At 45.9% G+C, this 17,877-nt stretch overlaps 1 protein-coding gene across 12 annotated transcripts in view; it reads right to left on the bottom strand.

The window, feature by feature from the left end:
* Nucleotides 1-17,877, bottom strand: part of LOC118390676 (transcription factor COE1-A-like) — a 362,338-nt gene that overhangs the window by 16,390 nt on the left and 328,071 nt on the right. For all 12 annotated transcript variants that reach the window (XM_052529445.1, XM_052529447.1, XM_052529446.1 and 9 more), the window contains one exon: nt 3,322-3,387. In XM_052529445.1, the coding sequence (XP_052385405.1) occupies nt 3,322-3,387 (66 nt within the window). The remainder of the gene's footprint in view (nt 1-3,321; nt 3,388-17,877) is intronic.

Here is a 17,877-nt window from a genome sequence, read left to right as displayed (position 1 = left end):
TGTTCTGGTGGGGTACGACAGTAGAACCAGCCTATATGTTGTGTTCTGGTGGGGTACGACAGTAGAACCAGCCTATATGTTGTGTTCTGGTGGGGTACGACAGTAGAACCAGCCTATATGTTGTGTTCTGGTGGGGTACGACAGTAGAACCAGCCTATATGTTGTGTTCTGGTGGGGTACGACAGTAGAACCAGCCTATATGTTGTGTTCTGGTGGGGTACGACAGTAGAACCAGCCTATATGTTGTGTTCTGGTGGGGTACGACAGTAGAACCAGCCTATATGTTGTGTTCTGGTGGGGTATGACAGTAGAACCAGCCTATATGTTGTGTTCTGGTGGGGTACGACAGTAGAACCAGCCTATATGTTGTGTTCTGGTGGGGTACGACAGTAGAACCAGCCTATATGTTGTGTTCTGGTGGGGTACGACAGTAGAACCAGCCTATATGTTGTGTTCTGGTGGGGTACGACAGGGGAACCAGCCTATATGTTGTGTTCTGGTGGGGTACGACAGTAGAACCAGCCTATATGTTGTGTTCTGGTGGGGTACGACAGGGGAACCAGCCTATATGTTGTGTTCTGGTGGGGTACGACAGTAGAACCAGCCTATATGTTGTGTTCTGGTGGGGTATGACAGGGGAACCAGCCTATATGTTGTGTTCTGGTGGGGTACGACAGTAGAACCAGCCTATATGTTGTGTTCTGGTGGGGTACGACAGGGGAACCAGCCTATATGTTGTGTTCTGGTGGGGTACGACAGTAGAACCAGCCTATATGTTGTGTTCTGGTGGGGTACGACAGTAGAACCAGCCTATATGTTGTGTTCTGGTGGGGGTACGACAGTAGAACCAGCCTATATGTTGTGTTCTGGTGGGGTATGACAGTAGAACCAGCCTATATGTTGTGTTCTGGTGGGGTACGACAGTAGAACCAGCCTATATATTGTGTTCTGGTGGGGTACGACAGTAGAACCAGCCTATATGTTGTGTTCTGGTGGGGTACGACAGTAGAACCAGCCTATATGTTGTGTTCTGGTGGGGTACGACAGTAGAACCAGCCTATATGTTGTGTTCTGGTGCGGTATAACAGGGGAACCAGCCTATATGTTGTGTTCTGGTGGGGTACGACAGTAGAACCAGCCTATATGTTGTGTTCTGGTGGGGTACGACAGTAGAACCAGCCTATATGTTGTGTTCTGGTGGGGTATAACAGGGGAACCAGCCTATATGTTGTGTTCTGGTGGGGTATGACAGTAGAACCAGCCTATATGTTGTGTTCTGGTGGGGTACGACAGTAGAACCAGCCTATATGTTGTGTTCTGGTGGGGTACGACAGTAGAACCAGCCTATATGTTGTGTTCTGGTGGGGTACGACAGTAGAACCAGCCTATATGTTGTGTTCTGGTGGGGTACGACAGTAGAACCAGCCTATATGTTGTGTTCTGGTGGGGTACGACAGTAGAACCAGCCTATATGTTGTGTTCTGGTGGGGTACGACAGTAGAACCAGCCTATATGTTGTGTTCTGGTGGGGTATAACAGGGGAACCAGCCTATATGTTGTGTTCTGGTGGGGTACGACAGTAGAACCAGCCTATATGTTGTGTTCTGGTGGGGTACGACAGTAGAACCAGCCTATATGTTGTGTTCTGGTGGGGTATGACAGTAGAACCAGCCTATATGTTGTGTTCTGGTGGGGTACGACAGTAGAACCAGCCTATATGTTGTGTTCTGGTGGGGTACGACAGTAGAACCAGCCTATATGTTGTGTTCTGGTGGGGTATGACAGTAGAACCAGCCTATATGTTGTGTTCTGGTGGGGTACGACAGTAGAACCAGCCTATATGTTGTGTTCTGGTGGGGGTACGACAGTAGAACCAGCCTATATGTTGTGTTCTGGTGGGGTATGACAGTAGAACCAGCCTATATGTTGTGTTCTGGTGGGGTACGACAGTAGAACCAGCCTATATGTTGTGTTCTGGTGGGGTACGACAGTAGAACCAGCCTATATGTTGTGTTCTGGTGGGGTACGACAGTAGAACCAGCCTATATGTTGTGTTCTGGTGGGGTACGACAGTAGAACCAGCCTATATGTTGTGTTCTGGTGGGGTACGACAGTAGAACCAGCCTATATGTTGTGTTCTGGTGGGGTATGACAGTAGAACCAGCCTATATGTTGTGTTCTGGTGGGGTACGACAGTAGAACCAGCCTATATGTTGTGTTCTGGTGGGGTACGACAGTAGAACCAGCCTATATGTTGTCTTCTGGTGGGGTACGACAGTAGAACCAGCCTATATGTTGTGTTCTGGTGGGGTACGACAGTAGAACCAGCCTATATGTTGTGTTCTGGTGGGGTACGACAGTAGAACCAGCCTATATATTGTGTTCTGGTGGGGTACGACAGTAGAACCAGCCTATATGTTGTGTTCTGGTGGGGTACGACAGTAGAACCAGCCTATATGTTGTGTTCTGGTGGGGTACGACAGTAGAACCAGCCTATATGTTGTGTTCTGGTGGGGTACGACAGTAGAACCAGCCTATATGTTGTGTTCTGGTGGGGTATGACAGGGGAACCAGCCTATATGTTGTGTTCTGGTGGGGTACGACAGTAGAACCAGCCTATATGTTGTGTTCTGGTGGGGTATGACAGTAGAACCAGCCTATATGTTGTGTTCTGGTGGGGTACGACAGTAGAACCAGCCTATATGTTGTGTTCTGGTGGGGTACGACAGTAGAACCAGCCTATATGTTGTGTTCTGGTGGGGTATGACAGGGGAACCAGCCTATATGTTGTGTTCTGGTGGGGTACGACAGTAGAACCAGCCTATATGTTGTGTTCTGGTGGGGTATGACAGGGGAACCAGCCTATATGTTGTGTTCTGGTGGGGTACGACAGTAGAACCAGCCTATATGTTGTGTTCTGGTGGGGTATGACAGGGGAACCAGCCTATATGTTGTGTTCTGGTGGGGTACGACAGTAGAACCCTGTTACACTACTGTACCTGTCAACATGTAATTTTCCCTGTATATTACTGTTACTCCACTCCTTTTGTCTAGACAGGGTGACACTAAATAGGTCACAAATGACCTGCTGTATGTTCAATGTGTCATGACTATTTTCACAAAGTGGAAATACATTGGTTATAGTGGGGATAATTAATGTGGACATGTCTTGGAAGTATTTGATGAATATTTAATCAGGCATGCTATTAGCCACCGGAGATTAATGAATAATGACGTCTAACTGGTGTGAACGGGGACGTAGGGGGATATGGCAGAGTGTGGTGGGGACAGAGAGAGAGATGGTGTCTGTCTGAACTGCACCTGGTTGTTGTGAGGCATCCCATACAGAGCCTCCACGAGGTCTGCTGCCCTCTTCAGAATCACTTCCTGTAGAAAGAGAGAGAGGGATGGAAGTAGGGAGAGAGAGAAAGTAAGAAAGAAAGAAAGAGCGAGAGAGAGAGAAAACGAGAGAGAGAGAAAGCGAGAGAGAGAGAGAAAGAAAGAAAGAAAGAAAGAAAGAAAGAAAGAAAGAAAGAAAGAAAGAAAGAAAGAAAGAGTGAGCAAGCGAGAGAGAAAACGAGAGAGAGAGGAAGCGAGAGAGACAGAGAGCGAGCGAGAGAGAGAGAAAGCGAGAGAGAGAAAGCGAGAGAGACAGAGAGCGAGAGAGAGAGAGAAAGAGAGAGAGAACGGGTGAGATGGTGTAGCAATATATTGTTGTTCAGCAATAAACATTGAAAGACCTCATATTTGTGGTTCTGTCATCTACTGTAAAACCCTCAACTTTCACCTCTGTCCTGGCTCTTCTACAGTGCAACATGCAATTTAGTATTTTCCTGGATTACCTTGAACATTCCCTTTTAGTGAGTACCATCGCCAACAACCTAAAACATTGGAACTATACTGAATTGAATTGTTCAGACTCTGACAGGGAGACAGAGAGAGATATATATATATATATATATATATATAATATGACATTTGTAATGTCTTTACTGTTTTGAAACTGTTGTATGTGTAATGTTTACTGTTAATTTTTGTTGTTTTTCACTTTATATATTCACTTTGTATGTTGTCTACCTCACTTGCTTTGGCAATGTTAACACATGTTTCCCATGCCAATAAAGCCCTTGAATTGAATTGAATTGAATTGAATTGAGAGAGAGAGAGAGAGAGAGAGAGAGAGAGAGAGAGAGACAGACAGAGAGACAGAGAGTGAGAGAGACAGAGAGTGAGAGAGACAGAGAGAGAGAGAGAGCAAGAGAGAGAGCAAGAGAGAGAGACAGAGAGAGAGAGAGACAGAGAGAGAGAGACAGAGAGAGAGAGAGAGAGAGAGAGAGAGAGAGAGACAGAGAGAGAGAGAGAAATTACCGTACAACAGACCATGTATTCACCCTGCACACCCTAATTGACAACCAAACAAACCAAAACAAAGGCAAAGTCTTCTCATGCTTTGTTGATTTCAAAAAAGCCTTCGACTCAATCTGGCATGAGGGTCTGCTATACAAACTGATGGAAAGTGGTGTTGGGGGTAAAACATATGACATTATAATATCCATGTACACAAACAACAAGTGTGCGGTTAAAATTGGCAAAAAACACACACATTTCTTCACACAGGGTCGTGAGGTTATACAGGGATGCAGCTTAAGCCCCACCCTCTTCAACATATATATCAACGAATTGGCGCGGGCACTAGAAAAGTCTGCATCACCCGGCCTCCCCCTGCTAGAATCCGAAGTCAAATGTCTGCTGTTTGCTGATGATCTGGTGCTTCTGTCACCAACCAAGGAGGGCCTACAGCAGCACCTAGATCTTATGCACAGATTCTGTCAGACCTGGGCCCTGACAGTAAATCTCAGTAAGACCAAAATAATGGTGTTCCAAAAAAGGTCCAGTCACCAGGACCACAAATACAAATTCCATCTAGACACTGTTGCCCTAGAGCACACAAAAAACTATACATACCTTGGCCTAAACATCAGCGCCACAGGTAACTTCCACAAAGCTGTGAACGATCTGAGAGACAAGGCAAGAAGGGCATTCTATGCCATCAAAAGAAACATACATTTCAACATACCAATTAGGATTTGGCTAAAAATACTTGAATCAGTCATAGAGCCCATTGCCCTTTATGGTTGTGAGGTCTGGGGTCCGCTCACCAACCACGACTTCACAAAATGGGACAAACACCAAATTGACACTCTGCACGCAGCATTCTGCAAAAATATCCTCCGTGTACAACGTAAAACACCAAATAATGCATGCAGAGCAGAATTAGGCCGATACCCACTAATTATCAAAATCCACAAAAGAGTCATTAAATTCTACAACCACCTAAAAGGAAGCGATTCACAAACCTTCCATAACAAAGCCATCACCTACAGAGAGATGAACCTGGAGAAGAGTCCCCTAAGCAAGCTGGTCCTGGGGCTCTGTTCACAAACACAAACACACCCTACAGAGCCCCAGGACAACAGCACAATTTGACCCAACCAAATCATGAGAAAACAAAAAGATAATTACTTGACACATTGGAAAGAATTAACAAAGAAACAGAGCAAACTAGAATGCTATTTGGCCCTACACAGAGAGTACACAGCGGCAGAATACCTGACCACTGTGACTGACCCAAAATTAAGGAAAGCTTTGACTATGTACAGACTCAGTGAGCATAGCCTTGCTATTGAGAAAGGCCGCCGTAGGCAGACATGGCTCTCAAGAGAAGACAGGCTATGTGCTCACTGCCCACAAAATGAGGTGGAAACTGAGCTGCACTTCCTAACCTCCTGCCCAATGTATGACCATATTAGAGAGACATATTTCCCCCAGATCACACAGATCCACAAAGAATTCAAAAACAAATCCAATTTTGAAAAACTCCCATATCTACTGGGTGAAATACCACAGTGTGACATCACAGCAGCAAGATTTGTGACCTGTTGCCACGAGAAAAGGGCATCCACTGAAGAACAAACACCATTGTAAATACAACCTATATTTATGCTTATTTATTTTATCTTGTGTCCTTTAACTATTTGTACATATATATATATATAATATGACATGTGTAATGTCTTTACTGTTTTGAAACTTCTGTATGTGTAATGTTTACTGTTAATTTTTGTTGTTAATCACTTTATATATTCACTTTGTATGTTGTCTACCTCACTTGCTTTGGCAATGTTAACACATGTTTCCCATGCCAATAAAGCCCTTGAATTGAATTGAATTGAGAGAGAGAGAGAGAGAGAGAGAGAGAGAGAGAGAGAGAGAGAGAGAGAGAGAGAGAGAGAGAGAGAGAGAGAGAGAGAGAGAGAGAGAATAGCACCAGTATTGCTCTCTACATCTGCTTTCTATTGGAGAAAGACAATGAAGTCTGTGTGAAAAGGTCACTAAAGACTTCTTCATCGGTGTTGGGAAATAATTCAGCAAGAACAGTTCTCTCTCAGAAGACATTTCCATGGCAATTAGACAATAGTCGTCAGCACAAAAACATTCTTGTTAATGAGAAACAATTATTGAAGTGTGGGGGGAGTATCCCGAGCCAAGCTGAGCCAACTGCCTGAAGTATTGTTGTGTTTGCCGTTAGCTGTTGTGTGTTTGCCGTTAGCTGTTGTGTGTTTGCCGTTAGCTGTTGTGTGTTTGTGTGTTTGCCGTTAGCTGTTGTGTTTGTGTGTTTGCCGTTAGCTGGTGTGTGTTTGCCGTTAGCTGTTGTGTGTTTGCCGTTAGCTGTTGTGTGTTTGCCGTTAGCTGTTGTGTGTTTGCCGTTAGCTGTTGTGTTTGTGTGTTTGCCGTTAGCTGTTGTGTTTGTGTGTTTGCCGTTAGCTGGTGTGTGTTTGCCGTTAGCTGTTGTGTGTTTGTGTGTTTGCCGTTAGCTGTTGTGTGTTTGCCGTTAGCTGGTGTGTGTTTGCCGTTAGCTGTTGTGTGTTTGCCGTTAGCTGTTGTGTGTTTGTGTGTTTGCCGTTAGCTGTTGTGTGTTTGCCGTTAGCTGTTGTGTGTTTGTGTGTTTGCCGTTAGCTGGTGTGTGTTTGCCGTTAGCTGTTGTGTGTTTGCCGTTAGCTGTTGTGTGTTTGTGTGTTTGCCGTTAGCCTCCCTCTACTCCAACTCATCAAACTTTATGGCAGCAGTGGGAACTTCACTCTTATCTTCAATCTAAGACACAGGCCCCCAGGGACAACAGTAATTCCATTAAGTTCTGTGTTATTTTCGACTTGTTTTGTTAAATACGTTGTTTGTTGTTGTTGTCTATAAAGCATTTTTATGTGTTGTCAAGTCCATTATGTCTTCGCGTAAAAAAAAAGATTTCTTAAAGTAAGCTTAGGGTCGTTCCACCATTTCGGTGCCTTTTTGGGGTTTTCGGCTTGGTTTCTGTATAGGCACTTTGTGACATCTGCTGATGTAGAAATTGCTTTATAAATACATTTGATTTGATTCGTGCAACTTGGTCAAAGCATTTCTGTCATAAAGAGCACATGTTCAACTTTATAAAAATTGTAAAAAGTAAAAATGTAAAAAGTTAATTTGGGAAGTGCCTATTAAGTGCCAAATAAAGTAACAGGACTGACTGTAGAGGTGACTGTATCAGAGGTGACTGTATCAGAGGTGACTGTATCAGAGGTGACTGTATCAGAGGTGACTGTATCAGAGGTGACTGTAACAGAGGTGACTGTATCAGAGGTGACTGTATCAGAGGTGACTGTAACAGAGGTGACTGTATCAGAGGTGACTGTATCAGAGGTGACTGTAACAGAGGTGACTGTATCAGAGGTGACTGTAACAGAGGTGACTGTATCAGAGGTGACTGTATCAGAGGTGACTGTATCAGAGGTGACTGTAACAGAGGTGACTGTATCAGAGGTGACTGTATCAGAGGTGACTGTAACGGAGGTGACTGTATCAGAGGTGACTGTATCAGAGGTGACTGTATCAGAGGTGACTGTAACGGAGGTGACTGTATCAGAGGTGACTGTAACAGAGGTGACTGTATCAGAGGTGACTGTATCAGAGGTGACTGTAACGGAGGTGACTGTATCAGAGGTGACTGTAACGGAGGTGACTGTATCAGAGGTGACTGTAACAGAGGTGACTGTAACAGAGGTGACTGTAACGGAGGTGACTGTATCAGAGGTGACTGTAACAGAGGTGACTGTATCAGAGGTGACTGTAACGGAGGTGACTGTATCAGAGGTGACTGTAACGGAGGTGACTGTAACGGAGGTGACTGTAACAGAGGTGACTGTATCAGAGGTGACTGTAACAGAGGTGACTGTAACAGAGGTGACTGTATCAGAGGTGACTGTAACAGAGGTGACTGTAACAGAGGTGACTGTAACGGAGGTGACTGTAACAGAGGTGACTGTAACGGAGGTGACTGTAACGGGGTTGACTGTAACAGAGGTGACTGTAACGGGGTTGACCGTATCAGAGGTGACTGTAACAGAGGTGACTGTAACAGAGGTGACTGTAACGGGGTTGACCGTATCAGAGGTGACTGTAACAGAGGTGACTGTATCAGAGGTGACTGTATCAGAGGTGACTGTAACAGAGGTGACTGTAACGGAGGTGACTGTAACAGAGGTGACTGTATCAGAGGTGACTGTAACAGAGGTGACTGTAACAGAGGTGACTGTAACAGAGGTGACTGTATCAGAGGTGACTGTAACAGAGGTGACTGTAACAGAGGTGACTGTAACGGAGGTGACTGTAACAGAGGTGACTGTAACAGAGGTGACTGTAACGGAGGTGACTGTAACGGGGTTGACTGTAACAGAGGTGACTGTATCAGAGGTGACTGTAACAGAGGTGACTGTAACGGGGTTGACTGTAACGGAGGTGACTGTAACAGAGGTGACTGTAACAGAGGTGACTGTATCAGAGGTGACTGTAACAGAGGTGACTGTATCAGAGGTGACTGTAACAGAGGTGACTGTAACAGAGGTGACTGTAACGGGGCTGACCGTATCAGAGGTGACTGTAACAGAGGTGACTGTAACAGAGGTGACTGTAACAGAGGTGACTGTAACGGGGTTGACCGTATCAGAGGTGACTGTAACAGAGGTGACTGTATCAGAGGTGACTGTAACAGAGGTGACTGTAACAGAGGTGACTGTAACGGAGGTGACTGTAACAGAGGTGACTGTAACGGGGTTGACCGTATCAGAGGTGACTGTAACAGAGGTGACTGTATCAGAGGTGACTGTAACAGAGGTGACTGTAACAGAGTTGACTGTATCAGAGGTGACCGTAACAGAGTTGACTGTAACAGAGGTGACTGTAACAGAGGTGACTGTAACAGAGTTGACTGTATCAGAGGTGACTGTATCAGAGGTGACTGTAACGGAGGTGACTGTATCAGAGGTGACTGTAACGGAGGTGACTGTATCAGAGGTGACTGTAACAGAGGTGACTGTAACAGAGGTGACTGTAACGGAGGTGACTGTATCAGAGGTGACTGTAACGGAGGTGACTGTATCAGAGGTGACTGTAACAGAGGTGACTGTATCAGAGGTGACTGTAACAGAGGTGACTGTATCAGAGGTGACTGTAACAGAGTTGACTGTAACAGAGGTGACTGTAACGGAGGTGACTGTATCAGAGGTGACTGTAACAGAGGTGACTGTATCAGAGGTGACTGTAACGGAGGTGACTGTATCAGAGGTGACTGTAACGGAGGTGACTGTAACGGAGGTGACTGTAACGGAGGTGACTGTATCAGAGGTGACTGTAACGGAGGTGACTGTAACGGAGGTGACTGTAACAGAGGTGACTGTATCAGAGGTGACTGTAACAGAGGTGACTGTAACAGAGGTGACTGTATCAGAGGTGACTGTAACAGAGGTGACTGTAACAGAGGTGACTGTAACGGAGGTGACTGTAACAGAGGTGACTGTAACGGAGGTGACTGTAACGGGGTTGACTGTAACAGAGGTGACTGTAACGGGGTTGACCGTATCAGAGGTGACTGTAACAGAGGTGACTGTAACGGGGTTGACCGTATCAGAGGTGACTGTAACAGAGGTGACTGTATCAGAGGTGACTGTATCAGAGGTGACTGTAACAGAGGTGACTGTAACAGAGGTGACTGTAACAGAGGTGACTGTATCAGAGGTGACTGTAACAGAGGTGACTGTAACGGAGGTGACTGTAACAGAGGTGACTGTAACAGAGGTGACTGTAACGGAGGTGACTGTATCAGAGGTGACTGTAACAGAGGTGACTGTAACGGAGGTGACTGTAACAGAGGTGACTGTAACAGAGGTGACTGTAACGGAGGTGACTGTAACGGGGTTGACTGTAACAGAGGTGACTGTATCAGAGGTGACTGTAACAGAGGTGACTGTAACGGGGTTGACTGTAACGGAGGTGACTGTAACAGAGGTGACTGTAACAGAGGTGACTGTAACAGAGGTGACTGTATCAGAGGTGACTGTAACAGAGGTGACTGTATCAGAGGTGACTGTAACAGAGGTGACTGTAACAGAGGTGACTGTAACAGAGGTGACTGTAACGGGGCTGACCGTATCAGAGGTGACTGTAACAGAGGTGACTGTAACAGAGGTGACTGTAACAGAGGTGACTGTAACGGGGTTGACCGTATCAGAGGTGACTGTAACAGAGGTGACTGTATCAGAGGTGACTGTAACAGAGGTGACTGTAACAGAGGTGACTGTAACAGAGGTGACTGTAACAGAGGTGACTGTAAAAGAGTTGACAGTAACAGAGTTGACCGTAACAGAGTTGACCGTAACAGAGGTGACTGTAACGGGGTTGACCGTATCAGAGTTGATGACCGTAACAGAGTTGACTGTAATAGAGTTGACCGTATCAGAGCTGACCGTAACAGGGTTGACTGTATCAGAGTTGACTGTAACAGAGTTGACCGTATCAGAGTTGACTGTATCAGAGTTGACTGTAACGGAGTTGACCGTATCAGAGGTGACTGTAACGGAGTTGACTGTAACAGAGTTGACTGTATCAGAGTTGACCGTAACAGAGTTGACTGTATCAGAGTTGACTGTAACAGAGTTGACTGTATCAGAGTTGACTGTAACAGAGTTGACCGTATCAGAGGTGACCGTAACAGAGTTGACTGTAACAGAGTTGACTGTATCAGAGTTGACAGTAACAGAGTTGACTGTATCAGAGGTGACTGTAACAGAGGTGACTGTAACAGAGGTGACTGTAACGGAGGTGACTGTAACAGAGGTGACTGTAACAGAGGTGACTGTAACAGAGGTGACTGTAACAGAGGTGACTGTATCAGAGGTGACTGTAACAGAGGTGACTGTAACAGAGGTGACTGTAACGGAGGTGACTGTAACAGAGGTGACTGTAACGGAGGTGACTGTAACGGGGTTGACTGTAACAGAGGTGACTGTAACGGGGTTGACCGTATCAGAGGTGACTGTAACAGAGGTGACTGTAACAGAGGTGACTGTAACGGGGTTGACCGTATCAGAGGTGACTGTAACAGAGGTGACTGTATCAGAGGTGACTGTATCAGAGGTGACTGTAACAGAGGTGACTGTAACGGAGGTGACTGTAACAGAGGTGACTGTATCAGAGGTGACTGTAACAGAGGTGACTGTAACAGAGGTGACTGTAACAGAGGTGACTGTATCAGAGGTGACTGTAACAGAGGTGACTGTAACAGAGGTGACTGTAACAGAGGTGACTGTATCAGAGGTGACTGTAACAGAGGTGACTGTAACAGAGGTGACTGTAACGGAGGTGACTGTAACAGAGGTGACTGTAACAGAGGTGACTGTAACGGAGGTGACTGTAACGGGGTTGACTGTAACAGAGGTGACTGTATCAGAGGTGACTGTAACAGAGGTGACTGTAACGGGGTTGACTGTAACGGAGGTGACTGTAACAGAGGTGACTGTAACAGAGGTGACTGTATCAGAGGTGACTGTAACAGAGGTGACTGTATCAGAGGTGACTGTAACAGAGGTGACTGTAACAGAGGTGACTGTAACAGAGGTGACTGTAACGGGGCTGACCGTATCAGAGGTGACTGTAACAGAGGTGACTGTAACAGAGGTGACTGTAACAGAGGTGACTGTAACGGGGTTGACCGTATCAGAGGTGACTGTAACAGAGGTGACTGTATCAGAGGTGACTGTAACAGAGGTGACTGTAACAGAGGTGACTGTAACGGAGGTGACTGTAACAGAGGTGACTGTAACGGGGTTGACCGTATCAGAGGTGACTGTAACAGAGGTGACTGTATCAGAGGTGACTGTAACAGAGGTGACTGTAACAGAGTTGACTGTATCAGAGGTGACCGTAACAGAGTTGACTGTAACAGAGGTGACTGTAACAGAGGTGACTGTAACAGAGTTGACTGTATCAGAGGTGACTGTATCAGAGGTGACTGTAACGGAGGTGACTGTATCAGAGGTGACTGTAACGGAGGTGACTGTATCAGAGGTGACTGTAACAGAGGTGACTGTAACAGAGGTGACTGTAACGGAGGTGACTGTATCAGAGGTGACTGTAACGGAGGTGACTGTATCAGAGGTGACTGTAACAGAGGTGACTGTATCAGAGGTGACTGTAACAGAGGTGACTGTATCAGAGGTGACTGTAACAGAGTTGACTGTAACAGAGGTGACTGTAACGGAGGTGACTGTATCAGAGGTGACTGTAACAGAGGTGACTGTATCAGAGGTGACTGTAACGGAGGTGACTGTATCAGAGGTGACTGTAACGGAGGTGACTGTAACGGAGGTGACTGTAACGGAGGTGACTGTATCAGAGGTGACTGTAACGGAGGTGACTGTAACGGAGGTGAATGTAACAGAGGTGACTGTATCAGAGGTGACTGTAACAGAGGTGACTGTAACAGAGGTGACTGTATCAGAGGTGACTGTAACAGAGGTGACTGTAACAGAGGTGACTGTAACGGAGGTGACTGTAACAGAGGTGACTGTAACGGAGGTGACTGTAACGGGGTTGACTGTAACAGAGGTGACTGTAACGGGGTTGACCGTATCAGAGGTGACTGTAACAGAGGTGACTGTAACAGAGGTGACTGTAACGGGGTTGACCGTATCAGAGGTGACTGTAACAGAGGTGACTGTATCAGAGGTGACTGTAACAGAGGTGACTGTATCAGAGGTGACTGTAACAGAGGTGACTGTATCAGAGGTGACTGTAACAGAGGTGACTGTAACAGAGGTGACTGTAACAGAGGTGACTGTAACAGAGGTGACTGTAACAGAGGTGACTGTAACAGAGGTGACTGTAACAGAGGTGACTGTAACAGAGGTGACTGTAACAGAGGTGACTGTAACGGAGGTGACTGTAACGGGGTTGACTGTAACAGAGGTGACTGTATCAGAGGTGACTGTAACAGAGGTGACTGTAACGGGGTTGACTGTAACGGAGGTGACTGTAACAGAGGTGACTGTAACAGAGGTGACTGTATCAGAGGTGACTGTAACAGAGGTGACTGTATCAGAGGTGACTGTAACAGAGGTGACTGTAACAGAGGTGACTGTAACAGAGGTGACTGTAACGGGGCTGACCGTATCAGAGGTGACTGTAACAGAGGTGACTGTAACAGAGGTGACTGTAACAGAGGTGACTGTAACGGGGTTGACCGTATCAGAGGTGACTGTAACAGAGGTGACTGTATCAGAGGTGACTGTAACAGAGGTGACTGTAACAGAGGTGACTGTAAAAGAGTTGACAGTAACAGAGTTGACCGTAACAGAGTTGACCGTAACAGAGGTGACTGTAACGGGGTTGACCGTATCAGAGTTGATGACCGTAACAGAGTTGACTGTAATAGAGTTGACCGTATCAGAGCTGACCGTAACAGGGTTGACTGTATCAGAGTTGACTGTAACAGAGTTGACCGTATCAGAGTTGACTGTATCAGAGTTGACTGTAACGGAGTTGACCGTATCAGAGGTGACTGTAACGGAGTTGACTGTAACAGAGTTGACTGTATCAGAGTTGACCGTAACAGAGTTGACTGTAACAGAGTTGACCGTATCAGAGTTGACCGTAACAGAGTTGACTATAACAGAGTTGACTGTATCAGAGTTGACCGTAACAGAGTTGACTGTAACAGAGTTGACTGTATCAGAGTTGACTGTAACAGAGTTGACTGTATCAGAGTTGACTGTAACAGAGTTGACCGTATCAGAGGTGACCGTAACAGAGTTGACTGTAACAGAGTTGACTGTATCAGAGTTGACAGTAACAGAGTTGACTGTATCAGAGGTGACTGTAACAGAGGTGAGTGACTGTATCAGAGTTGACCGTAACATAGTTGACTGTAACAGAGTTGACTGTATCAGAGTTTACTGTAACAGAGTTGACCGTATCAGAGGTGACCGTAACAGAGTTGACTGTAACAGAGTTGACCGTATCAGAGGTGACTGCATCAGAGTTGACCGTAACAGAGTTGACTGTAACAGAGTTGACCGTATCAGAGTTGACCGTAACAGAGTTGACTGTAACGGGGTTGACTGTAACAGAGTTGACTGTAACGGAGTTGACTGTAACAGAGTTGACCGTAACGGAGTTGACTGTAACAGAGTTGACTGTAACAGAGTTGACCGTAACAGAGTTGACTGTAACGGGGTTGACTGTAACAGAGTTGACTGTAACGGGGTTGACTGTAACAGAGTTGACTGTAACGGAGTTGAATGTAACAGAGTTGACCGTAACGGGGTTGACTGTAACAGAGTTGACTGTAACAGAGTTGACCGTAACAGAGTTGACTGTAACAGAGTTGATGACCGTAACAGAGTTGACTGTAACAGAGTTGACTGTAACAGAGTTGACCGTAACAGAGTTGACTGTAACAGAGTTGACTGTATCAGAGTTGACCGTAACAGAGTTGACTGTAACAGAGTTGACTGTAACAGAGTTGACTGTAACAGAGTTGACTGTATCAGAGTTGACTGTAACAGAGTTGACTGTATCAGAGTTGACTGTATCAGAGTTGACTGTAACAGAGTTGACTGTATCAGAGTTGACTGTAACAGAGTTGACTGTAACAGAGTTGACTGTATCAGAGTTGACTGTAACAGAGTTGACTGTATCAGAGTTGACTGTAACGGAGTTGACCGTATCAGAGTTGACTGTAACGGAGTTGACCGTATCAGAGGTGACTGCAACGGAGTTGACTGTATCAGAGTTGACCGTAACAGAGTTGACCGTAACAGAGGTGACTGTAACGGAGTTGACCGTATCAGAGTTGACCGTAACAGAGTTGACTGTAACAGAGTTGACTGTATCAGAGTTGACCGTAACAGAGTTGACTGTAACAGAGTTGACCGTATCAGAGTTGACCGTAACAGAGTTGACTGTAACAGAGTTGACTGTATCAGAGTTGACCGTAACAGAGTTGACTGTATCAGAGTTGACTGTATCAGAGTTGACTGTAACAGAGTTGACTGTATCAGAGTTGACTGTAACAGAGTTGACCGTATCAGAGGTGACCGTAACAGAGTTGACTGTAACGGGGTTGACTGTAACAGAGTTGACCGTATCAGAGGTGACCGTAACAGAGTTGACTGTATCAGAGTTGACTGTAACAGAGTTGACTGTATCAGAGTTGACTGTAACAGAGTTGACCGTATCAGAGGTGACCGTAACAGAGTTGACTGTAACGGGGTTGACTGTAACAGAGTTGACCGTATCAGAGGTGACCGTAACAGAGTTGACTGTAACAGAGTTGACTGTATCAGAGTTGACCGTAACAGAGTTGACTGTATCAGAGGTGACTGTAACAGAGGTGACTGTATCAGAGTTGACCGTAACAGAGTTGACTGTACCAGAGTTGACTGTATCAGAGTTTACTGTAACAGAGTTGACCGTATCAGAGGTGACCGTAACAGAGTTGACTGTAACAGAGTTGACCGTATCAGAGGTGACTGCATCAGAGTTGACCGTAACAGAGTTGACTGTAACAGAGTTGACCGTATCAGAGTTGACCGTAACAGAGTTGACTGTAACGGGGTTGACTGTAACAGAGTTGACTGTAACGGAGTTGACTGTAACAGAGTTGACCGTAACGGAGTTGACTGTAACAGAGTTGACTGTAACAGAGTTGACCGTAACAGAGTTGACTGTAACGGGGTTGACTGTAACAGAGTTGACTGTAACGGGGTTGACTGTAACAGAGTTGACTGTAACGGAGTTGACTGTAACAGAGTTGACCGTAACGGGGTTGACTGTAACAGAGTTGACTGTAACAGAGTTGACCGTAACAGAGTTGACTGTAACAGAGTTGATGACCGTAACAGAGTTGACTGTAACAGAGTTGACTGTAACAGAGTTGACCGTAACAGAGTTGACTGTAACAGAGTTGACTGTATCAGAGTTGACCGTAACAGAGTTGACTGTAACAGAGTTGACTGTAACAGAGTTGACTGTAACAGAGTTGACTGTATCAGAGTTGACTGTAACAGAGGTGACTGTATCAGAGTTGACTGTATCAGAGTTGACTGTAACAGAGTTGACTGTATCAGAGTTGACTGTAACAGAGTTGACTGTAACAGAGTTGACTGTATCAGAGTTGACTGTAACAGAGTTGACTGTATCAGAGTTGACTGTAACAGAGGTGACTGTATCAGAGTTGACTGTATCAGAGTTGACTGTAACAGAGTTGACCGTATCAGAGTTGACTGTATCAGAGTTGACTGTAACAGAGTTGACCGTATCAGAGTTGACTGTATCAGAGTTGACCGTAACAGAGTTGACTGTATCAGAGTATAGGAGTTTGCCACATTAAAGAGCCAGCCCTATTAACTGTACAGTAAAACCCTTCTACCCTGATCAGATCAATCTGTTTTCCTCTTTACATTCCTCCTTTCTCTTTCTGATTATATTTACGCAGACACCTGGGTCTGAAGGGCCCTTTTTAAAAGTTCATGTGTTGGGCCCACAGCGTGAGGCCGCGGAACGACTAGCAGAAAATTGCTCTCCAGTTCCCAGCGTTAACCTCTGCTGTGAACACGGCATGCAGCACGTGTATGTAGGTGTGTGTGTGTGTGTAGGTGTGTGTGTGTGTAGGTGTGTGTGTGTGTAGGTGTGTGTGTGTGTAGGTGTGTGTGTGTGTGCGTGCGTGGGTGCGCGTGTGTCTGTGCATGCGTGTGTGCGTGCGTGTGTGTGTGTGTGCGGCGCTGGAACATATCGCCTCTCAATCAGCAGCTGAATCCCGGGGCCGTACTGACAGAACATGATGAGGAGGTCAGAACAGCAATAAGGAGTTTAGTGCGCTGTCCAAGGTGCTAAATTCACTCAATTATGCCAACGCTGCCACTGTGTTAACCTCTCATTACTGCCTCAGTGGGCCGGTGAAAGGCTGGGGGAGGAAGGAGAGGAGAGGACGCTCCACTCCGACACCGTCAGAAACACACACCCCACACACCCCACACACCTGGCTCCTGAGCTATTCTCCTAATGGCCCTCAGAACATTTCTCTCTTCCAAAACGCTATGCTCTCTCTGTCTAACATCTAACATCTAAACTCTCCATCTCATCATGTTTTCACGACGATAGATAAATTGAGGATCTGCTGATGCTAACAGAGGGTGTTGTGGGTGACATCGGCATGATCCATTGGCTTGGTGAATGTAACCCAAGTCTATTTCCAGGAAGATACAGTAAACCAAGGAAGTTACAGTAAACTCAGGAAGCTAGAGTAAACTCAGGAAGTTACCGTAAACACAGGAAGTTACAATAATCATTCACTCTCTCTCTCTCTCTCTCTCTCTCTCTCTCTCTCTCTCTCTCTCTCTCTCTCTCTCTCTCTCTCTCTCTCTCTCTCTCTCTCTCTCTCTCTCTCTCTCTCTCTCTCTCTCTCTCTCTTTCTCACTCTCTCTCTATCTCTCTCTCTCTCCTTCTCTC

The sequence above is a fragment of the Oncorhynchus keta genome, chromosome 11 (assembly GCF_023373465.1).
Source record: "Oncorhynchus keta strain PuntledgeMale-10-30-2019 chromosome 11, Oket_V2, whole genome shotgun sequence".
NCBI lineage: Eukaryota > Metazoa > Chordata > Actinopteri > Salmoniformes > Salmonidae > Oncorhynchus > Oncorhynchus keta.
This window is presented reverse-complemented; position numbering and strand designations above follow the sequence as displayed.